This window comes from Muntiacus reevesi, chromosome 9 (assembly GCF_963930625.1).
Source record: "Muntiacus reevesi chromosome 9, mMunRee1.1, whole genome shotgun sequence".
Taxonomy (NCBI): Eukaryota; Metazoa; Chordata; class Mammalia; order Artiodactyla; family Cervidae; genus Muntiacus; species Muntiacus reevesi.
The window spans coordinates 13,030,351-13,055,658 of NC_089257.1; the positions used below are offsets into that span (position 1 = coordinate 13,030,351).

At 38.0% G+C, this 25,308-nt stretch overlaps 1 protein-coding gene and 1 pseudogene across 1 annotated transcript; one reads left to right on the plus strand and one right to left on the minus strand.

Moving 5' to 3' along the window:
* Positions 1 to 12,754: 12,754 nt before the first annotated feature.
* Positions 12,755 to 13,696, minus strand: LOC136174712 (olfactory receptor 8K3-like). Its single transcript, XM_065944895.1, has one exon. It carries the CDS (start codon positions 13,694 to 13,696, stop codon positions 12,755 to 12,757), a length of 942 nt encoding a protein of 313 aa, XP_065800967.1.
* A 7,073-nt stretch (positions 13,697 to 20,769) lies between these two features.
* LOC136175676 (endogenous retrovirus group PABLB member 1 Env polyprotein-like) lies at positions 20,770 to 22,229 on the plus strand (annotated as a pseudogene).
* The last annotated feature ends 3,079 nt before the right edge of the window (positions 22,230 to 25,308 follow it).

The window sequence follows — 25,308 nt, forward strand, 5'->3', positions numbered from 1 at the left end:
AGGAGCTGGTCAAGTAGGATATAATACATGTAATTTATTTCAGTTCCCACCCCATCCTCATCCCATAATAAATGTAGATTCTGTGTTATAGAATTAAGGTGGAACTTGGCAAATGTCACTGAAATATTGTGGATACTGGTAGCATACTGTATCACATGAAATATTATGTTTACCTGTAATGAAGTTTCTGTGTTGACTCCTTCCTCTATTTGTTACACATCTGTGAGAGCAATATATGGATTCCCTCACCTTTGAGACTCTCCCTGAGGAGATGTCAAGCAATTTGCTGATTAGCCCTAATGCCTAGGAGAACACAACAAAATGTCTGGAGGTCTTTCAATAATCGCCAAGGACAATTTATATTCACCAGTGAGAAAGTTTAGTACTTATTTGACTCCTATTTTTCACTCTTAGTTAACTTCCCACTTTTAGCACATGGGGCTCTTCATTCAAATGTTGTATTAATACATTTAGGAAAGACCCGTTTCCACAATGTTCTCCTCAAAGGGGTGACATGGTAGAGGCATGTCAAAATTCTTTTTTAATATATCATTTTTTAAAAAAATTAAAGGGAGTTAAAATTACACATTAGGTAAATGTGGCTTGTTATTTCCTTGATTTAGTTGGTTTTGCTGTTTTTCTTCACTTCTGAGGCAGACATTAGTTGCTCATTTTTCTCATTTCATAATTAGTTGCCATTTTCGACTAGTTACAACTTCTTTTGATTTTTTTCCCCTTAATGGCATAGTGCAGCATTTCATTTATTTCATTCTGTCCAATTCCAATCCCTATTCTAATTTTCTTTCCCATCTAGGAACATTTTATACTGTGAACTCAGTACGTCTTATAATGTGTTCAGATCTTTGATTTCTTTAACCAGCATACCTTTCAACATACACATCCTGCACATTTTCTGAGTTTCTTACTATTTCATTACCCTTTGTATTGTAAATGGCATATGTATATGTATACACCCACATGTATACATAATCAGTTGTTTCAGTCGTATCTGACAATTTTCAACTGTATGGATTGTAGCCCACCTCTGTCCATGGGATTTTCCTGGTGAGAATACTGGAGTGGATTGCCATCTCCTCCTCCAGGGGATCTTGCGAACCCAGTGATCAAACCCACGTTTCCTACATTGCAGGCAGATTCTTTACCACTGCACCACCTGGGAAGTCACATATATGCATATTTTTGGTTCTTGCTTGTTATACATTATATAAATATATTCATATATATATATGTATATATAATATATGCATTGACAAGATATTTGCTTGTTGAGTTTGTATACTTTTATCTTGCTGAACTCACAATTGTGAGGGCATTCCTGAGCTCACATTTATGACAGGGTTGCTTGAGGTTTTCTGTTAGAAAACATGACATTTGAAGTTATGAGAGAATCTAATTTCTTTTTTTCCCCCACATTGTATACCTTGTATGACAACTTTTGTTAATTTCTGAGATTTCTTGTTTGATCTGCTTTGTGTAACTATACATGAATCTTCATTTTAGAATTTTTTTGCAACTAAATTTTAGATTATCTGATCTTTTAAGTCTGTCATCCTTTACTATGCTTAATAATTTTGAGAGTCATTATATTTTTGTGTGTACCAATAATTTATTACTCTTTATAGCAGCATGGAATTCACTTGTCATGATTTATTCATTCATCTGCAGTAAAGAAATATTTAGATGGTTCCCAGGGTCTGACTAATGTAAATAAAGCTTCTATTGATATTTGCATGCAAAGAAATCTGTTGTCCTTTCTCTTGGGTAAGTACAAGGCAGTGGAATGGATAAATATTATATCACAGGTGAGATATGTTTAAAATTTTAAGACAATTCTTTTTGTATTTTTATTGAAGAATAATTTACTTACAATGCTGTGTTAGTTTTAGGTGTATAGCAAAGTGATTCAGTCATAGGTAAACATTTATATTTTTTTCATCTTCTTTTCCCATAAAGGCTATTACAAAACATTGAGTATAGTTTTCTGTACTATGCAATAGGTACCTATGGCTATCTATTTTATACATAGTCATGTGCTTATGTCAATCCCAGACTCCTAAACTACCCTCCTTTTCCCCACTCAGGTAGCCATTAGTTTCTCTTCTATGTCTGAGGGCCTATCTCCATTCTTTATGCAGTGTCATCCACATTACTTCTTTTCATATTCCACATATAAGTGACATCATACAGCATTTGTCTTTCTCAACCTTGTTTATTTTACTGAGTATGATTGTCTCTAGATCCATCCCTGTTGTTTCAAATGCCATTATTTCATTCACTGTTACTCATTTTTATGGTTGAATACTATTCCATTCTATAAATATACCACATTTTTTATCTGTCATGTCCAATAGTTTGTGACCCCATGGACTGCAGCATGCCAGGCCTCCCTGTCCATCACCAACTCCTGGAGTTTGCTCAAACTCATGTCCATCGAGTCAGTGGTGCCATTCAACCATCTCATCCTCTGTCGTCTCCTTCTCTTCCTGCCTTCAATCTTTCCCAGCATCAGGGTCTTTTTCAATGAGTCAATTCTTTGCATCAGGTGGCCAAAGCATTGGAGCTTCAGCTTCAGCATCAGTCCTTCCAGTGAATATTCAGGACTGATTTCCTTGGGCTTCCTGAGGAAACCAGCTTGAGCTTCCCTGTGACTCACCTGATAAATAATCCACCTGCATTGCAAGAGACCTGGGTTTGAGCCCCGGGTTGGGAAGATCCCCTGGAGAAGAGAAAGGCTACCCACCCTAGTATTCTGGCCCAGAGAATTCCGTGGACTATATATATACATATATCCCGATATAAATGTGCAGAAGGTCTAAATAAACTTTTCTCTAAAAAGATATACAGATAGCCAATGGGCACATAAAATCATGCTCAACTTTGATAATTATTATAGAAACACAAATCAAAATAGAATGAGATACCATCTCACATATAGTCATCATCAAAATCTCTACAAACAATAAATGCTGAAGAGGGTGTGGAGAAAAGGGAACCCTTCCACATTGTTGATAGAAATGAAATTGGTATGGCCAACATAACAAACAGTATGGAGTTTCCTCAAAAAACTAAAAATAGAGCTCCTGTATGTTGCTGAAGAAAAAAATGAAACTTAAATGGATTTAAAATATTTATACCATTTTATTTTCTACTAACAATGTGTAAGTTTAGTTTCCTCCAAATACAAACTACTATGTATTCTAGTTGACATATAGTATTATCTATTTGAAATCTAAATTGAAAGTATTCAATATGTAATGGCACTGAGCATTTTTTTATGGTATGTAGCAGTTCCTGATTTTTACATTTTTATATTCTATAGAAAGTAGCATATTTTCTGATATATTATGTATCAAATTAATAATATGATTAAGTTTTAAATGAATGAAAAATATACAAATGTGTAACTCAGTATTTTTTTTTTGGTTTATAATCTGAAGGATAACCAAAGGTGCTCTAACATGTATTCTAGGAGTGGGACATCAGGTTATGTTTATTCACAGTCTGTCTTTTCAAATACATGTGCTGTTTGCATTCCTGTGGATTTCTGCTCATTATACATCATCTCAGATGTGCATATTTTTATGTTTATATATGAAAAATGAGACATATATATGTTCATTCATTAATAATTTAAAATGACCTATAAAGTATAACTAATAATTATTCTCACTTGATTATTCTTATAAATTATTTTTATTCAAATTTGATTTGTAGCATTGATTATTTTAAATCCTGATGATGTACATAGAAAACAGCCCCATATCTCTATGATGTAAATAAATCTATTGAATGTTAAAAAATAATCAAAATAAGCAAAAACGACATTAGGAAAGTTAAAGAGAGTTATGTAAGAAGTATGTTCAAAAGACATGGCAGATTTATAGATTACAGAATATTACACTACACTTTCACTAGAACTATCACCATTCAAATCATAGAATCATCTCATGCTGCTTTCTCTAAGCAGGATCACCAAATGCATAGAGTCAAACAATGTATCTTAATCAAAACATGATACACATTTTAACCAAATTTGTGGCAAGTGACCCAAATGAAAGAGAGGCAAGACTCCTATTTGTCATAGAGTAGACTTCATACTGCAGTCCATGGGGTCGCACAGAGCCGGACACGACTGAGCGACTTCACTTTCCCTTTTCACTCTCATGCATTGGAGAAGGAAATGGAAACCCACTCCAGCGTTCTTGCCTGGAGAATCCCAGGGATGGCGGAGCCTGGTGGACTGCCGTCCATGGGGTTGCACAGAGTCGGACACGACTGAAGCGACTTAGCAGCGGCAGCGGCAGCAGCAGACTTCATATGTAAGGAGACAAAAACAACTAGAATGTTGCTCATTTGTTAAATGTTCAGAGCACTCAGAAGTTTAACTGGTGCACAGAAGTCAGTCTCTAAATGTATGTTGAAATCATTTATCCTTGCATTTCCCTCTGAGAAAACATAAAAAATGTCAATGTTCATGGCCTAATTCAAGGAACCACACAGCAAAATGAACTTAAGAAAAGATATTACATACTTTTTCCCATAGTCTATGAACAGCATATTTTACATCTTTGTTCCTCAAGCTGTAGATCAAGGGATTTAACATGGGGGTAATCAGCATGTAAAATATAAGTGCGCTTTACCACCATCAAAGGAATGACTGGACTCTGGTTGAACATATGTAAATATCAAACTCCCATAGAACACTGTAGCCACAGTCAAGTGGGGTCCACATGAAGAGAAAGCCCTGTGCCTTCCTTCATCAGAGTTCATCCTGAGAATAGCTGTAAGATTAAGCAGGTAAGACACAAGAGCTATTAGCAGGGATGAAGTTAAATTAAAACCTGCAAAGATCAGAGTAATCAGTTCAATTTCACATGTATTTGAACAAAGCAAAGATATCAAAAGGAGACAGTCACAGTAGAAATGTCTGATTACATTGTAGCCACAGAAGGATAAATTAAAAGTTTTATAGTGATTAGAAGAGACAAATGTGCTATAGACATAGGCGATTGCCACCAGCATCCAGCATGCCCTTTTTGACGTGATAACTGTATAGAGAAGAGGGTGACAGATGGCCCCATAGTGGTCATAGGAATTTGCTGCCAGAATAAAAATCTCACTAGTAATGAACATAGTGTAGAAAGCTCCCTGAATGGCACAAATGTTGTAAAAGATTTTATTTTGATCCACAAGAAAATTTACCAACATTTTGGGTCCCACAGTTGTTGATAACCAAGATCAGTAAGGGCCAGGTGTCTGAGAAAGAAGTACATGGGTGTCTGCAGCCTGGAGTCCACCTTAGTGAGGATGATCATGCCCAAGTTGCCCACCGCTGAGGTCACGTAGATGATGAGGAAGAGCCCAACAGTGGAGCCTGCAGTTCGGGACGGTCTGTGTTGTTTTAGTACACAAAACTTATACAAATATGATAAATTTGAATTTCTAGTTTGGGGTATTTTAAAATGTTATATATATATAAATATATATGACAATGATAGATACATGATAGATAATCAGTGATGATAGAAATAGGGTTGGCAATAGAAATAAATCAGTGGTTTTTCAACTGTTGAAGATTTGTTCTCCAAATAATTTTGATAATCTTTTGAGAAATTTGTTTTCAGTAATTACAGATATTGGAGGGAGGCTACTGCTGGTCTCCAATGGTTAGAGTCCAGTGATGCTACTGGAATCAGCATCCCAACACCAAAAACAAAAATTTACCAAATACAAAATATCAATAGGGTCAAGATTCACAAAGACTTTTATAGACAGATACAAATAGATACAAAGATATAGGAGGTAAAAATGAAAAAAAAAAAGGTAACTACTTTATATGTTAATTTTACAGAAGATAATTAAAAATTTAGGATGTCATTTATATAATGATAACATAATTAGGGCATTCCAGGTGGCTCAGTTGTAAAGACTCTTTCTGCTAATGCAAGAGAGCTAGTTCGGTCTTTGGGTTGAGAAGAACTCCTGGAGAAGAAAACGGTAACCCCTCTAGTATTTTGGCCTGGTAAATCCTGAGGACAGAGGAGCCTGGTAGGGCGACAGTCCATGGAGTTGCAAAAGATTCAGGCATGACAGCGGCCAAAAATCATCAACAACATAATTACATTATCAAACTACAGGCCCTGATGGCTCAGACAGTAGAGAATCTACCTACAATGTGGAAGACCTGAGTTCAATCCCTGGGTCAGGAAGGTTCCAAGGAGAAGGAAATGGTTGCTCATTCTAATATTCTTGGCTGGAGAATTCCATGGACAGAGGCTACAGTCGGGCCGCAGAGTCAGACACAACTGAACGACTAACACTAACTAGCTAATATATGTTGGTTACATAATAAAAACTAAACTCAAATTTTAATAATCTATGGAAACATTCAAACAGTTTATAGTAAAAGTCTTGTGAGACCCTTTGTGAATGCAGATGGTGCAGGATGAAGCAGTTAACACTTTTGACATAGGACTTAAGTCTTCAAAAGAAAACTCTAACAGATTGTAGTAGAAATTACTTGTATATATCCTGGGAAATACTCCAGGAAATAGACATAGATAGATAGAGTCAGCTGTACATACAATTGTGGTATATGTAAAGGAAAGCTTTAAAAAAATGATATAACTAATCTTACTCTATGTTTCCATATTGGAAAAACCAGCTCTTCCTTTATTGCAGAATTTCTGGGAAGATAAATGAGAAATGTTTCAGCGTGTCAATAGTATTTGGAAATATGCCTCAAATATCATGTATTTAGTGTGTTCTTAATGTGTTTATTTGGGGATCAATTATCTGATTATTATTTTTTAAGACTATCCATTTTGAGAAAAATATATGTATTTGTTTCCGATTCCCCTGGAAACTGAACATGTTATATATCATAATACAACCATAAGCCTGAATACTTAAAAAATTCCTAACCACCAAAAATTGTTTTTCATGTCAATATAAGATAGAAATACCCATTTTTTGCTTTTAAAATGTCAGAAAAAAATCAAATTTACAGATTTTTAAAATTTTGTATTAATTCCCTGGTAGCTCAGCTGGTAAAGAATCCACCTGCGATGCTGGAGACCCTGGTTTGATTCCTGGGTCAGGAAGATTCGCTGGAGAAGGAATAGGCTACCCCCTCCAGTATTCTTGGGCTTCCCTAGGGGTTCAGCTGGTAAAGAATTCACCTGCAATGCAGGAGACTTGGGTTTCATCCCTGGGTTGGGAAGATACCCTGGAGAAGGGATAGGCTACCCACTCCAGTACTCTGACCTGGAGAATTCCATGGACTATATAGTCCAAGGGGATGCAAAGAGTCAGACATGACTGAGTGACTTTCATTATTAATATTTCTGAGAAGAAAATAAGAAAAATGTCTGAGACCAAGATTGACGAAAATTTAACTAGAAACTAACCATTGCATCTTCATGATTCTGCCATGATTTTCATTTTTATTCTTAACCCTTTAGTTAGGCTTCTTGTGTTACACTTTTTATTTCTTATCTGCATATTTAAGTATTTATAAAAGCATAAATATTACATAAACAACATGGCACTGATGTTTCAAAGATGCTCATTTGTGTTTGTGAGAATATTTGTATAATTAGTTTGAAGAAAAAGTGTTGAGGTCCTATTCTGCTTGTATATTAACAATAGCAAGGTGTACACAGAATTAAATCAGAAATTCTCTTATTTTGCTGTGGTTTATCATAAAATAAAAGTATTTTCTTATTAATATCTTCAGAATTATTAATAAAATATGACACTACATGAGCTATCCTGCTTACCTGTCATGAAACTTCTGTCTTGGCTTCCTCATATCCTTTATGACATGCATCGTAAGAACAATTTATGGATTCTTTTCCATCCTCTGAGACTCTCCCTGAGGAGATGCCAAGCAATTTCTTGATTGCCCCTGAAGCATTTGAAAGCCTAATAGAAACAAGGGAGTGGGTATTTTTATTAGTGTTCCAGGACAATTTATATGCACCAATGAGTTAGAATATTTACAGGTATTTTTGTGCTCCATTTTACTTTTTACTCTTGATTAATTTTCTTCTTCACATGATGCTAAAGTTTATTTTCTGTGTCTATGTGGCAAGACTATGCTACCCAGTTGTTTAATTAAATATCAGTCAAGGTGTCACTTTTTTAGAGGCGATAAACTTTTTGAGCAGTAGATTTTGAGTACAGCTGATTTCCTTTCAGAATATGGTGAGACTCTTTCAATCAAGAGTGAGGAATCCCAAAGAAAAAGGAAGTTTGTTTTCAGATTGCCACAAAAAAGTCTGCCTCAGTTTCCTGCATTTGTCCTCAGCATCAGCTAGTGCTGTCTGCCAGCCTGGCCCACAAATTTCTGCCTTACCAGCTCCCATTATAACATTGCACACTTTCTTAAAAACATCTATGTATCTGTCTATCGTATATCTATATTATGCTCCCTGGAATACCCTAGTACAGCCATATAGGAATCTGGATTAAGATATTTCATCCACAAGACAAACCCGGCGGCATTCCTCTAGCCCTCCAATAGTCTCTCTCGTTAGATGACAAAAGCTGTGCTGAATTGCTGTTCTATGGGGGTTTTTTTAAATGTTTAAATGAAATAAAAATAATAAATTTTGTATATATACTCTTTCCTTTTTCTAACTCTATGGAGGGAAATTAGTTACTCTCATTTCTCATTCCCACTTCACACTGAGTCATCATCACCTGTCTGTTTTGGACTTCTCTTGCCCTGTATTTGTCTTTGTACTTGCTGACTGCCGTCATGTCCGACTCTTTGAAACCCTGTGGACTGTAGCCAGACTCCTCCGTCCATGGGATTCTCCAGGCAAGAGTACTGGAGTGGACTTGCCTTTGACATATTTCAGTATTTCTTGCTTCTCCATCATGTGCAATATCCTCTCCAGCTCTTCTTGTCTACCTTGACATATGTTCTGACGTGTCTCACATAATCCATGTATTCCACAAGAAGGTAACTTGTTAATGAGCTGTAAATGTGCATTGCTGAATGTAATTCAGTAGTTATTTGTGGTTTATCTATGCTGTAACTTTTCGCTATTTATTAAGCTAAAATTCATGGATTTTTCTTTATTGATTTTGCCTTTATGGCCAATTAATCTACAATCAAGTAGGAAATAACTCTGTAATGGAGAAAAGATGGTCTCTTCAATAAATGATGGTGGGGAAAATGGGCAACTGTGTGTAAAAGAATTAACTTAGAACATTCTCTATCACTATACACAGTAGATTAAAGGTCGAGATGTAAGACCAGATACTAAAAAACCCTTAGAAGAACATATAGGCAGAGTACTCTTTGATTTAAACCACAACAATATCTTCTTCAATCCATCTCCTAGAGTTATGGAAATATAGACTACTGTTTCTTATCCCACATTGTCCCAGGTAGCCTTAAACTTGATATTTAAATATTTTTATGTTGAAGTAATTATAGGATCACAAGAAGGTTTCAATAAAAGAACACAGAGTCTTCTGTCCATTTTAGTTCTAGTGGTAACAACTTGCATAAACCGGTACAATTTCATAACCATGAAACTATCAATGTAAAATCCACTGAGTTTGTTCAGACTTCATCAGACTTGCATGTACTAATTTGTGTATCTTCATCTACGTAATCACATGCCCTCCTCAGTGTTATCATATATGCACAGCTGTATAACCACACCAGAGTCGGCACGCAGACTTACTTCATCACATGAATACCGCTCATGTCATTTCTTCACAGCCACACCCATTCTCTCCTCTAATTCTTGTCTTTAACCTAAATGCTAAGCAGGTTTTCATCACTATAGGTTTAACCATTGAGAATGTTTTATAAAGGAAATACCATGTGTAATCTTTACCAATAGGCTGTGTTCACTCAGCATACTTTTCTTGAAGTCCATTCAGGCTTTTAGTATATCAATGCCCGTTCCTTTATCAGGGCTGAATATTATTACATGATGATACACCTTATTCATTCATTGAAAGACATGTGGCTTGTTTTCAGTATTAAACTATGTGAAGTGAGAAAGTTTACCAACCATTCAGTTTGTCTTTGGTTTTGTTACTCAGCCCTTTGTACTTTTCAGTATACTGATCTTGTTTATGTATTTATTTATTTGTTTGTGTCACCAAAACATTTCCTTTAGCTTGGGTAATTTACGTGCCTTCTTAGTTTCTACTCAATTATTTCATTAAATTAATATTGTGGAGATTTAAGTGCCATGTAAATAAATTGATTTTTTAACGTGAAATATATTCTTTTCTCTTTATGCATTATTGTTTCCATATTTTGCTAGAATCAGTTTGGTACGATTTTGTTTAGAATTTTTGAATATATGTTAAGACTGATACTATTATTTTTTTCTTAAAATAGCTTCTCTTGCACTTTTAAAACAGGAAAGCTTTCCAAGTAGAGTTAGGAAATGTACCTTCTCTTTAGTTTTCTGAAAGAATTAGAAGCTATTTGTTTACTTCTTTAGCCCTAAACACTATGTAGAATTTTGCAATCAAGGCACCTGAATCAGATTTTGGAGTGGAGTTATGTTAACACAAATTTCTGCTTGAGATCATCTTAATTCTTGACTTTTTAATAGTGTGTCCTGGTGTCCAAACACATCAACATATATATTTAAATTATATCCTTTCATATCATTCTCGCCTTAAGCACAAATTGCTATTTCAAAGAAATAATGGCATTGGTAAAGTTTCCTTGTAATTTCCTTTTTATCTAATTCCATTTATTTTAAAAAATATTATTGTATTATGCATTAAATTATATTGACATCAAAAATGTCCATTCAAATTATCATTTGTGTAAAACTGTTAATTTTCAATGTTTGCATTCTGTGGAAAATTAGCCAACTTCCTTAAATAACTGATATGTCTACTGAATATAACAAAGTAGCATAAAATAAATGAAATATATGGGATATTATGTATGCTTAGTCACAGTTGATTTTTAAAATTCAGATATTAGACACTATATCTTTCTTCATTACGAAAGTTATAGTGTTAGTTGCTCCATCCTGTCTGACTCTTTGTGACCCCATGAACCATAACCCATCAGGCTCCTCTATCCATGGGATTCTCCAGGCAAGAATACTGGAGTGGATTACTGTTCCCTTCTCCGGAGGATTTTCCTGACCCAGGAATTGAACACAGGTCTCCTGCATTGCAGGCAGATTCTTTACCATCTGAGCTATAGGGAAGAACATGAAAGTTATAACTATTCATTTAAGATGTTTTGGGGAGAATATATAAACAAAAATATAAAATTAAGCATTTTAATCATCTCAATAGCCACCACTATCTCAGCTATTTTACTGCATTTCTGTCAACATAATTTCCTAGAAATAAATATTTTTATTTTACTTATATGTGTATTGTTCATACTTTTTTCCTAATTAAAAATCAATTGTAAAAACTTTTGGGAATATTTATTTTATATGTGTATGTGTGTTAGTTACTTAGTCATGTCCGACTCTTTGCAACCCCAGAGACTCTAGCCCACCAGGCCCCTCCATCCATGGGATTCTCCAGGCAAGAACACTGGAGTGGGTTGCCATTTCCTTCTCCAAAAGAAACTATAGAAAGAAAGAAAGTGAAGTCGCTCAGTTGTGTCCTACTCTTTGCGAATCCATGGACTGTAACCTACCAGGTTCCTCCATCCATGGAATTTTCGAGGCAAGAGTACTGGACTGGGTTGCCAAGTCCTTCTCCATATTTTTATATGACATTATGCATATTTCCTTGATGCTGGGCACGATTGAAGGAAAAAGGAAAAGAAGATGAGAAAGTAGTAGATGAGATGATTAGGTAGCATCTCTGACTCAATGGACATGAATTCAAGCAAAATCTGGGAGATAGTAGAGGACATAGGAGTCTGGTATTCTGCAGTCCATGGGGTTGCAAAGAGTTGGACATAACTTAGCAACTGAACAGCAGAAACAGCATACACACAATTATTTTATTTCAATAAGTGTTATTTATTGAAATTTAGTTGACTACATAGAAAATTCTACTTCTTGGTTGGTGAACAAAGGAATGAGTCTAGTCCTTCCTTGATGTAAAGAAAATGTCTTGAATGTTAAAAATACTAAAAGTAAACAAAAAATGGGGGATTTAGTGACGGTTTGAAGGAAGTTAGTCCAGATATCATAAGATATATATCAATTGCTACAGTTCACATTACACTTTCACTATAAGTGCAGCATAGACAAAATCATGAAACTGCCTCTTTTTTACTTCTTAAAAGAGGAATTGAGGTTGCTTTTAACACACCTTGTGGAAGAACATGAAGACCGAAATGGAGTGAATATGCTAACACAAAACACACACGTGTACACAAACACAAATAGATACTTTAAAGTTTACTCTAAAGGCTGACTACCCTAAAAGTCATTTCATTCTCCTTTTGTACCTACTGTTCTTCATCACTCTTACATAGCTTACTCTCCTTGACTGCTCTTACGGTCTATTGTGTCCTAACTCATTCCACTGTATTCTAAAATTGATTTCATATTTTGCTTATGTTTCATCTCTTATCAAAGATGGCAAATATTTTTCCTGTTTTTTCTTATACTAATAAATTTATAGCACATAGAAGTGTGAATGGCACATAGTTATTCTCTAAATATCTAAACTCTTGTGTTTGTTTTCCCCCTTTGAAAACACAAAAAATGAGGTATAAAGTCCTTAACCTAGCTTGTAGAAATCACATTGACACTGATCATTACGAAAAGATGCTAAATAGTTTTCTCCACATCTTCTGTAGTACATATTTTACATCTTTGTTTCTTAAGCTGTAAATCAAAGGATTCAACATGGGAATAACAAGAGTGTAGAATATAGACGCCACTTTATCAGTGTCAAAGGAATGACTGGACTTGGGTTTCACATACATAAATGTCAAAGTGCCATAGAACACGGTGACCGCTGTCAGGTGGGATCCACAGGTAGAAAAAGCCTTCCACCTGCCTTCTGCAGATTTCATCCTGAGAATAGCTGCAAGGATGAGCAGGTAAGACACAAGAACTACCGTAAGGGTGAAAATCAAATTAAAAGCTGAGAAAATCATTATCATGAGTTCAATTTCATGTGTGTCTGAGCAAAGCAAAAATAACAAGGGGAAATCGTCACAGTAGAAATGATTGATGACATTATAGCCACAGAAGAATGAATTAAAAAGCTTCATGGTGATCAACAGAGACACGAATGTGCTATAGACATAGGGAACTGCCACCAGCACTTTACACACCCTTTGTGACATGATGACCGTGTAGAGCAGAGGGTTACAAATGGCCACATAGCGATCATAAGACATTGTCACCAGGATAAAAAGTTCATTAATAATGAACATGATGAAAAAACCCATCTGGGTAGCACACAAATAATAGGAGATTTTATTCTGATCCACAACAAAATTTACCAACATTTTGGGTCCTACAGCTGTGGAATAACCCAGATCAGTAAGGGCCAGGTGCCTGAGAAAGAAGTACATGGGTGTCTGCAGCCTGGGGTCCACCTTAGTGAGGATGACCATGCCCAAGTTGCCCACCGCTGAGGTCACGTAGATGATGAGGAAGAGCCCAAACAGTGGAGCCTGCAGCTCGGGGCGGTCTCTGACTCCCATGAGGATGAATTCACTCAGCATGGTTCTGTTGTGTTCTTCCATTTTATCAGAAAACATATGCTGGATAGAGACCTCAGAATAGTAAATAGTGTTATGCTTTAAATCCTGGTGATTTTTTTAGCATTCAAAGTTAATATAAATATAATAAATTGAATTTTAAATTCTATTAAAATGATTGCCTCCTGGAAGTAAAGCATACATTTATAGAAATAGAAACGGTTACAGAGATAGCAATACCGTTGGAGAGAGGGCTAAGTTTGTCATTTTCCAATGGGAAAAATCAGTTCCCCAAAGAACATTCAATAATATCTTGAGGCATTTTGATTGTCACCGATGGAGGAAGGGTGCTGCTGGCTTCAAATGGTTATAGTCCAATGGCACTTGTAAATATAATACTGTATTATGGTAGACCCAACCAGAAAGAATTATGACGCTTCCCTTGTGGCTCAGATGGTAAAGAATCTGCCAGCAATGCAGCAGGCCTGGGTTCAATCCCTGAGTCAGGAAGATCTCCTGGAGAAGGGAATGGCTACCCACTCCAGTATTCTTGCCTGGAGAATTCCATAAACGGAGGAGGCTGGTGGTTAGAGTCCATGGGATCACAAAGGGCCCACCAACAGATACTTTCACTTTTGCAGGCTCTGCTGGTAGCTCAGATGATAAACAATCTGCCTGCAATGCAGGAGACCCTGGTTCAATTCCTGTATTGGAAAATTCCCCTGGAGAAGGTATAGATGAAGCATTCCACTTTTCTTGGGCTTCCCTGGTGGTTCAAATGGGAAAGAATCCGCTTGCAATTCGGGAGACCTGGGTTTGACCCCTGGGTTGGGAAGATTCCTTGGAGAAGGGAACAGCTACCCCTTCCAGTATCTTGGCCTGGAGAATTCCATGGACAGAGGATCTTGGCAAGCTACAGCCCATGGGCTTGCAAAGAGCTGGACACAGCTGAGCAACTTTCCCTTCTCTCAAATGCCAAATGGCTGTTTTTGGCAAACGTTGACACATCTGTAGATATTAGATTGATATAAAAGTAGATAAAGGAAGCAGAAAGGAAACATACTGACATAACCTTTATTTCTTGACAACTTTTTTATTATACATTATATGCTCTCAATTCTGTAACTATAAACCTTAATTTGCAAGCTTTCTAAGAGGCAAGCCTGCTTTCGTGTGTACAGTTGTGTAAGTTAGTTCAGGGGTCTGGCGTACATTACAACGCCCCTGTGTCCATGCGGCTGTGATTCTTTTGTACTTTACTGTACAACAGCTTGTACTATAATACAGCATCTTTACTTCTATCCTAGGATATCTGGAAGCAAGTGTACAAACAAGGTGATGGGTGCTATAAACCTATTACAGCTCAGTACCACATAGTCAATTGCATTAGTTGGGGACCTAGAGTAACTTTGCTGATGAAAAAAGAAAGTGCTAGCTCCTCAGTCCTGTCTGACTCTTAGTGACCCCGTGGACTGTGGTCCACAGTCTCCTCTGTTCATGGGATTCTCCAGGCAGGAATACTGGACTGAAATGCCATTCCCTTCTCCAGGGGATCTTCCAGACCCAGGGATCAAACCCTGGTCTCCTGCATTACAGGCAGGTTCTTTACCATCTGAGACACAAGGAATCCTGCAGACAAACTCACAAACATGCTCTAAGAAGGAAACCCGTTATTATGTAGAGGACTTACTGTAATTATAATTATACTTGCATAATTACAATCATATAGTATAACATAGTCATGTATGAATTGCATACATTTTTAAAATCCTATTTGCAATTGTGTGTGGACACATTTAGTAGCCCTTGTATACAAGCATATTTATGTGAAAGACCATATGTCTCTTGATAGTACAAGATGGATTGACTAATATTGGACAGAGGTGTAAAAGTAAAGAAATTCTATCAGAACATATTAGACATTTGTTTTCATATAAGGAATTTTCTAAGAAATATACATAAGTTATTCCTATATTTTGGTATAAACAAAGGAATATTTAGCAAGTGCAAATTTTGCAAATATCTTTATATACATCACCAAAATCAACAGTTTCTTGCAGGGTTGTTGTGAAGATAATCAAAAATAAAATATTTCAAGATATTCATGGTAACTGAAATACCCTCAAAATTAATTACACAGGAATTTTGTTGTTTTTAACTTCTTAGTAGAGACAGCAGTTTACCTAAAATAGATTATGCTTACACAGGTACGTATAAATTCATTTCTTGGTGACTTAACTTTTTGTCATGATTATCATGATGATGAATTGGCTGAATACCTATGTTCAGGTAACAGGGCCCAGTTTCCCTCACTGTGACCCAACTCCATGACTACAAGGGGACCATCACTTCTTTTGAATAATTTATGGACTACCTTACCTCATATATGTAATGTATATTTAACTAAAATTTAGCACATTTCTTCCCTCAAGATTATTTTAAATATAGCTAGTGAGAGGGTAACAGGCAGGAAGGCAGGGGTCTCCAAATGGAGGAAATAGGCTGCAAGTGCCAGACATTCTTCTCTCTCATAAGTGGCAGGAGGAAACAAACTAGCGATATTTTTTTCCTTCTCTATACAAATTGAAAAGAAGGTTTCTCTTAAAATGCTGTGCTGCCATGACACCTGGTTTCACCTGAAGCTAACTATTCTCAAACCTTGAGTTAAGCAATACATTTTTTCTTATGGAAATATTTGTCTTAAGCTATGTTAATGTACCCCAGACTCAGACTTCAAGTTCCCCCAAATGGCTCAGAACCTACTTGACAAACCAGTATGTTATACTCAGATATTGTTCCCCTAATCTATGTAAACAAAACTATCTGTATGGTAATCTGCCCTTCTACAAGATTCAAGTCAATTTTCTTATGGCCTGGGATGAATCATCTGGTGCCAGGATTATCACAAAAGGCAATTTATGGATGAGGGGCCTGGTGCCATTCTGAGTTTTAAGACATTTCTTTCTTTCATTAACTGACTGTGAGTGACTATATAACATCCAGCAGAAGACTAGCAGGGGTGCTCTCTGCCCCCTTCTGATGCCTGTGTCAGAAGCTTCCTCTATCTCCTTTATACTTTAGTAAAACTTTATTACACAAAAGCTCTGAGCGATCCAGTCTCGTCTCTGGCCCCAGATTGAATTCATCTCCTCTGGAGGCCAAGAATCCCAGCGTCTTATCGTTCAGCAGCAACCTTTCATCTTAGGGGCTCGACCGGGATTCTTCAGGACAAGATGGGAGCTAACAATTCCAGCCTCACTCCTTTGATCTGTATCCTGAAAAACTGGGATGGATTTGATCCCCAGGACTTAAAGAAGACACACCTGGTCTTCCTGTGTGATACTGCATGGCCGCGGTACCCACTGGAGGATGGCGAATGGTGGCCAGTTGGAGGGTCTCTTAAGTATAATACTGCTTTACAATTAGACCGGTTCTGTAGAAAATGAGGGAAAAGTGATCTTAAAAGATAGATTTCTCACTCAGTCAGCTCCAAATATTCGCCATAAGTTATCAAAACGGGCCTATGAACCAAATCAGTCTTTAGATAATCTGTTACAACTGGCTCAGACAGTCTATTATGGAAGGGAATATGAGGAAAAGAAAGAAAGGCAGAGAAAGACGAAGGAACAGGCAGAAGCCTTCGCAATGGCTATGAAAACCGTTCTTAAACAGCCTGAGAAAAACCCCCAGAAGAACCCAGGTGAAAACGGATGGGCTTGCTATTGCTGTGGAAAGGAGGGGCATCTCAAGCGGGATTGCCCTCAGGCATCTAAGCCGCCCTGGCTCCTTGTCCGGTCTGCAAGGGACCACACTGGAGGAGAGACTGCCCCCCGAGGCGTAGGTCTCAGGGGTCTGACTCTCAAGACCATCAGGACTGAAGGTGCCCGGGGGTCCCCACACAAGCTCCCGTCCTAATTACACCTGAGGAACCCCGGGTATTGATAACAGTGGGAGGCCAATCCGTCAATTTCCTTTTAGATACTGGGGCAGCTTACTCTGTGCTTACTGAAGCCCCGGCCCAATTTCTTCCCGATCCGCTTCCATAATGGGACTGTCTGGATGAGCCAAAAGGTATTATTTCCGTTATTCTTTATCTTCCAACTGGGATTCTGTGCTATTTTCACACGAGTTTCTTATCGTGCCAGAATCACCCTCACCCCTTTTGGGGAGGGATATACTGAGCAAGGTCCATGCCTCTGTTTTCATGAATATGGAGCCCTCCCTTTCTCTCCCTTTAGTTGAACAAAACGTGAATCCTAGAGTATGGGCTGATGGAAGATCTGTGGGTCGAGCACAAAATGCTATTCCTATAGTGGTCAAGCTCAAAGACCCGAACTTATTTCCACATAAGAAGCAGTATCCACTGAAACCTGAGGTTAAGGGAGGGTTAAAACCCATCATTGAGAATTTAAAGGAGCAGGGACTGTTAGTTCCCTGTAACAGTCCATGCAGCACGCCTATTGTGGGTATAAAGAAATCAAATGATAAGTGGAGATTAGTTCAAGATTTGTGAATAATAAATGAGGCTGTGGTTCCTTTACACCCCGTGGTGCCTAATCCTTATACTCTATTGTCTGAAATTCCTGAACGAGCCAAATATTTCTCAGTAATTGATTTAAAAGATGCCTTCTATTCAGTGCCTTTGGCAGAGGAAAGTCAATTTCCATTTGCCTTTGAAGACCCCACGCAGCCAGCTTCTCAGTTAACCTGGACAGCTTTGCCCCAGGGATTTTGTGAGAGGCCTCACTTATTTGGCAAAGTGTGTCACGGAATCTACAAAACTTTAATAGCTCTGAAGCGGTGGTGTTACAATATGTAGATGATATTTTGCTCTGTGCCGAGACAGAGGAAGCTTGTTCACAAGCCTCAGAAGATTTCTTAAACTTTCTGGCAGGCTGCGGTTACAAGGCATCAAGAGAGAAGGCTCAGCTTTGTCAACAATCTGTTAGACATCTGGGCCTAATCATATCAGAAGAGACTAGGGCCATAGGCCCTGAGAGAATTAAACCTATACTAAACCATCCCCTACCTATGACTTTAAGACAATTGAGAGGATTTTTGGGAATCACAGGCTACTGTCGTATTTGGATTCCAGGCTATGGGAAACTTGCCCGGCCTTTATATAAACTTATAGCTGAAACTCAGCAGGCCCAAACCGGCAAACTGGCTTGGTCTCCAGATACTCAAAAGGCTTTTAAGGTTCTTCAGATTGCTCTCCTGCAAGCTCCCACTTTGAGCTTGCCCACAGGGTCAGAATTTAATTGGTTTGTCACTGAAAGAAAAGGTATGGCCTTGGGAGTTTTGACACAACCAGTAACCTATTACTTATATAAGCAAAGAATTAGATGTAATTTCATGTAATTTCACTGCCTAAGAGTAATCGGGGCACCGGTTTTATTAGCACCTGACGCTTTAAATGGCAGAGAGTGAAGAGGAACTGAAAAGCCTCTTGATGAAAGTGAAAGAGGAGAGTGAAAAAGTTGGCTTAAAGCTCAGCATTCAGAAAACTAAGATCATGGCATCTGGTCCCATCACCTCATGGGAAATAGATGTGGAGAGAGTGGAAACAGTGTCAGACTTTATTTTTGGGGGCTCCAAAATCACTGAGGATGGTGACTGCAGCCATGAAATTAAAAGACTCTTACTCCTTGGAAGGAAAGTTATGACCAACTTAGATAGCATATTGAAAAGCAGACACATTACTTTGCCAACAAAGGTCCGTCTAGTCAAGGCTATGGTTTTTCCAGTGGTCATGTATGGATGTGAGAGTTGGACTGTGAGGAAAGCTGAGCACCGAAAAATTTATGCTTTTGAACTATGGTGTTGGAGAAGACTCTTGAGAGTCCCTTGGACTGCAAGGAGATCCAACCAGTCCATCCTGAAGGAGATCAGTCCTGGGTGTTCATTGGAAGGACTGATGCTGAAGTTGAAACTCCAGTACTTTGGCCACCTCATGTGGAGAGTTGACTCATTGGAAAAGACTCTGGTGCTGGGAAGGATTGGGGGCAGGAGGAGAAGGGGACGACAGAGGATGAGATGGCTGGATGGCATCACCGTCTCGATGGACGTGAGTTTGAGTAAACTCTGGGAGTTGGTGATGGACAGTGAGGCCTAGCGTGCTGAGATTCATGGGGTCGCAAAGATTCGGACACGATGGAGCAACTGAACTGAACTGAAGCTTAAAAAATAATTAATGGATGAAACCTTACTGTACTGACCTCTCATGATGTAAGTGGAATCTTAAATACTAAGGGTTGTATTTGGATGACAGACAGTAAACTTCTTCAATATCAGTCATGCTGTTAAAAGGACCAGTAACTAAGCTTACAGTTTGTGGAAATTAAATCCTACCACTTTCCTTCTTGAGAAGAAAAATGATACACCTGATCACAATCGTTCCCAATTCCTAACTTTAAACTCTGTAGCTCGGGAAGATCTAATGGATACCCCATTAGACAATCCTGGCATGGAAATATTTACAGATGGCAGCTCTTTTGTGCGGGATGGAAAGCGTAAAGCAGGTTATGCCATGGTGACTGCTGAACAGGTTTTAGAAGCAAAATCTCCCCCAGGGAACCAGGGCCCAGTTAGCGGAGTTTGTGGCTCTGACCCGAGCTCTAGAGTTAAGCAAAGGGCAGCGAGTAAATGTCTACACTGATTCTAAGTATGCTTGACTTTACATGCTCATGCTGCAGTATGGAAAGAAAGGAAGTTTAAAACAGCAACAGGAGGACCTATTAAGCATTTCAGAGAGACTGAGAGACTTTTAGCTGCTAACCCTAAAGAATTAACTAGTTATGTAACTCAACTCTCAGCTTTTCAACAGGCATTAACAGAACTCCAGGAGATGACTCTTGACCCAGCCTCTGAGTCAAGCAAGCCTCTATTTGAGCCAGGAACCGAGGTCCTCATAAAAACCTTGGGGTCTGGGGGCTCATCCCTCGAGCCCCTCGGGGAAGACCCTTACCGGGTTATTCTTTCTTCCCCCACAGCTGTCAAAGTGTCAGGAATTGATTCATGGGTACATCACACTCGAGTCAAGAGGTGGCATCCTGACCAGAACTAAGTGACGTCATTTTATGTCTTTACTTTCTATGCTCTGACTTTGTATGTTTCAGATGGGCCTGATAGTCTATGTGAGCCTACTTCTGCTGACTCCAGAAATCCTGAGTCTGCCCTTTGATCCTCAAGACAATGCCTTCCTGTCCTGGGCTCACTCCTATGCTGCATTCCACAATCAGTCTAACTGCTGTGTCTGCGGAGTGCTCCCCTCTGCAATGGTGGAAGGCTTCCCGTGGTGGACATCTCCACTTCAAGGAAAAGACTTTCTCCAAGTCTGCGAACAACTTCAACAACAATCACATGTGATGCCTCTTCTTCATCTGATGACATCTAACAACCCTAGAATGGACTGGTGTAATACTTTGTACCTTAACTATGGACATAACGTGACTTTTAATTTTGATTATACACTGTCTCAGTTTAATGACTATTTTGCTGCATATAAGACAAATAGGTCTAGATCTGATGGTTTTTTACCCAACATTTATCAAATATGGGATGAGGTTATATGATTAACTCCTGAAAAAGGACGTCTAATATCTACTGCCCCTATATGCTGGGAACAAACAGAGCCATCCCCCAAAGTTAGCCAACAACTTAATTACAATGTTGGAAACAATCGGGATTTTTGCCTCAGGAAATATGTAACGCAATCATTCCCGTGTTTTCCAACCCCAGTTCAGGACCTCCCTTTGTCTGGCCAGGCACTGATTGGGACTGGGTATCTTAGTCACGCTGGCTTGCTCCAAACGGGACTTCCTGGATATGCGGCTCCTACCTATGGGCTTGGCTTCCCCCTGGCTGGATAGGGAGATGCACCCTGGGTCTAGCCTTTACTCACGGCTTTATATTTTCAGAGCTTCCAGAGAAGCCTGCTAACTTACCTCACCTTAAACCTTAGTGGGCAAGGTCTGTATTTCACTGGTATGATTATTTGGCTGCAGTGTCTGTACTCTCTTTGGGAACTACAGATGTTATGCTACAAGTGGATGCTTTGACTGATTTTACTCAACAGGCATTACAAGATTCTCAAAAAGTGATTTTAGCTCTTAATTGCTGAACAAGCACAAATTAGAAAGGTGGTTTACAAAACAGATTGGCTTTAGATATTCTGACAGCTGCGCAAGGAGGAACTGGTGCCATCATTCATACTCAATGCTGCACATATATACCTGATATGAGCACTAATGTTACTCATTTTACTAAACACATGAACAAGATGATCGGGGCCATGGATACTCCTGAAGCCTCAGTTGCCTCACTTTGGGAGACGTTAACTAGCTCCCCATGGTGGAAAACTATCTTAATTGCAATAATTCTGATTGTTTTGTTTTTGCTCTTTGCTCCCTGCATCTGTAACGGTGTAACTGGATTTGTTTCTAGTCACATGAAAGCTTTTAAGTTACAGATGGTTGCTCAAACTCTTGCTATCCCTAACTGTATGGCAATCTGCCCTTCTACAAGATTCAAGTCAATCATTTTATGGGCTGGGATGAATTATCTGGCACCATTCTGAGTTTTAAGACATTCCTTTCTTTCATTAACAGACTGCTAGTGACTATGTAACATCCAGCTGAAGACTAGCAGGGGGTGCTCTCTGCCCCATTCTGATGCCTGTGCCAGAAGCCTCCTCTATCTCCTTTATACTTTAATAAAACTTTATTACACAAAAGCTCTGAGCGATCCAGCCTCGTCTCTGACCCCAGATTGGATTCGTTTCCTCCGGAGGCCAAGAATCCTGGCCTCTGGATCAGCAACAACCTTTAGCTAGCATATTCCAAGTTGTTTGTAACACGTAATATATATTTTGTCAAGGAGGAACCAAAGATATTGTAAGGAAATTGAGCAAATTGAGAGAAAGTGATGTCACTGGAATTTGTTTTATATAATAAAATTTTGTAAACATTACTTTTGGATAAAGACATTTTCTACATTATATACAAATAAGTTTTAAATCACTATATTACACAATAGGATACTGGGAAAATAAAATACATGTATGTGTTAGTTGCTCAGCCATGTCTGACTCTGCAACCCCGTGCGCTGGAATCCACCAGGCTCTTCTGTCCATGGGACTCAAGGCAAGGATCCTGGAGTGGTTTACCATGCCCTTCTCCAGGGTATCTTCCAGACGCAAGGGTCAAACCCAGGCCTCCCACATTGCTGGTAGATTCTTTATCATCTAAGCAACCAGTGTCTACCCTTATATATATACTCCTTGCTGCCCCATGAACTGTAGTCCATCAAGCTCCTTCATCATGTAACTTCCTAATTACAAACAAAACAGTGGTGTGAGGAATTTCTGAATTTTAATAATTCAAAAAATTTATTAAAAAATAAAAATACTTTATAATGTTAAATTATAAATATGTTTATGGGAAATAAACATCTCAAATAAATCTTGTGTACAAGGCTGTGAGCTTCTGATGACATGTCCTTGTGTACATTAATTTCTTATGTCAGAAATGCTGAGCTATAATTAATTTTTTTTTAAGTAATGAAAGAAGGCATATAAATCTTGTTTAAGTGCAATTTTGAAAGGCTAAGGAATAAATAATTACACTGGCATGTGCTGATTTTCCTTTAAGATAATTAAGGACTTATTCTTACAATAAGAAAAGCTTATTCTTAACAGCATCAGAATTATATGGAAAGCATCATATTACTTTTTCCTATTTGCTATCTGTGTTGATCTTCTGATGATTCATTTTTGAAATCATAGTCTGAGAAAATTATATGTGTTTTCTATCTGATTCCAGTGGAAACATGCTGGACATTATATCATCACCATAACATTAGATAGTCAAAGTCCCTTAGGCTCCAAAAATTAATTTTCACATCTCAATGCAAGGGGGAAATCCCCATTTTTCTCATCAAAAGATCAGGGAAAAAAATTACATGTCCATTTAAATGTTAATTAAATATACAATTTTTGAGAGGAGACTAAGAAACACTCAGAATCAGTAACTAAAGATTTGGAAAGACAATAACCTGGAAATTGACTACTTGCCACTTCATAATTCTGCATATATATATATAACTTCGTACACTTTAGGCTGTCTTATCTATCAGTTTTGTCCTTTCTTATTTGAATTGTTTGCTGAAAAGGCTTTTAAGAGTCTCTTGGACTGAATGGAAATCAAACCAAACAACCATAAAGGAAACAAACACTAAACATTCAATGGAAGGACTGATGCTGAATCTGAAACTTCAACACCTTGGCCACCTGATGAAAAGAGCTGATTCATTGGAAAAGATGCTGATGTTGGGAAAGATTGAGGGCAAAATAAGAAAAGGGTGGCAGAGTGTGAGATAGCTGACTAGCATCACCATCTCAATGAACATGAATGTGAGCAAACTCCAGTAGACAGTTAAGGACAGAGAAGCCTTACATGCTGCAGTCCATGGGATCGCAAAGAGTTGGATACAACTTAGCAACTGAACAACAAATTCATATATTGAAGTCTTGATATAAAACATAAATATTACATAAATGTTGTGGCACTGATGTTTCAAAGGTTGTCATCAGCACTGGTGAAAATATGTGTAAATTAATCTAAAGAAAAAGGGGAGCAGTCCTGTTCTGCTTGTGCATTATCAATAACAGGATGAACACAGAACAACCAGAAATCTTGATATTTTGATATGCTTGGTTATAGAATAAGTGCCCTACTGCAGATTACCAAATTACTTGGATATTGGTAAAATATGATACCACATGAAGTATATTATCTGCTTACCTGTCACAAAAGCTGTGTCTTGACTCCTCCATGTGTTTCAGAATATGCGTAGTGAGAGCAATTTACAGAAACTTCTTCACTCTCTGTGTCTCTCCCTGAGGAGATGCTAAGCAATTTTGTGATTGTCCCTGAGGTATTGGAAACGTTAATGAAACTAGGGAGTAGATGAACTTGTTACTAGTCCAGAACAATTTGTATTCCCCCAAAATGAGAAAGATTTAGCTGTGTGTTTCTCATTCTATGTTTACTCTTAGTTCGCTTCCTATTGATTCTGTTTCTCGGGTGTACTCTAATCCCACCAGACAGGGATCAGGTATAATGCATTCTGCCTCGACAGCAAGCCTGTCAGTATTCCCTTCGTTCTGTAATGGTCTCCTCAAGTGGGTGACGCAAAGGGGATCTTTTGTGTCTTCTTGTGTTACATAAAATATGTAAATAAACTAAAAATAATAGTACATTGTGCAAGTGTAAAATGTTTTCTTTGATTTTTCTTTCGTTTTATTTTTTAACACAGGGGATTATTCTTTAAATTGGTGTGCTGTGCTAAGTCACCTCAGATATGCAGATGACACCACCCTTATGGCAAAAAGTAAAGAGGAACTAAAGAGCCTCTTGATGAAAGTGAGAGAGGTGAGTGAAAAAGTTGGCATAAAACTTAGCATTCAGAAAACTAAGGTCATGACATCTGGTCCCATCACTTCATGGCAAATAGATGGGGAAACAAAGGAAACATTGAGAGACTTTCTTTTTGGGGACTCTAAAATCACTGCAGATGGTGACTTCAGTCATTAAATTAAAAGACACTGGCTTCTTGGAAGAAAAGTTATGATCAACATAGACAGATTATTAAAAAGC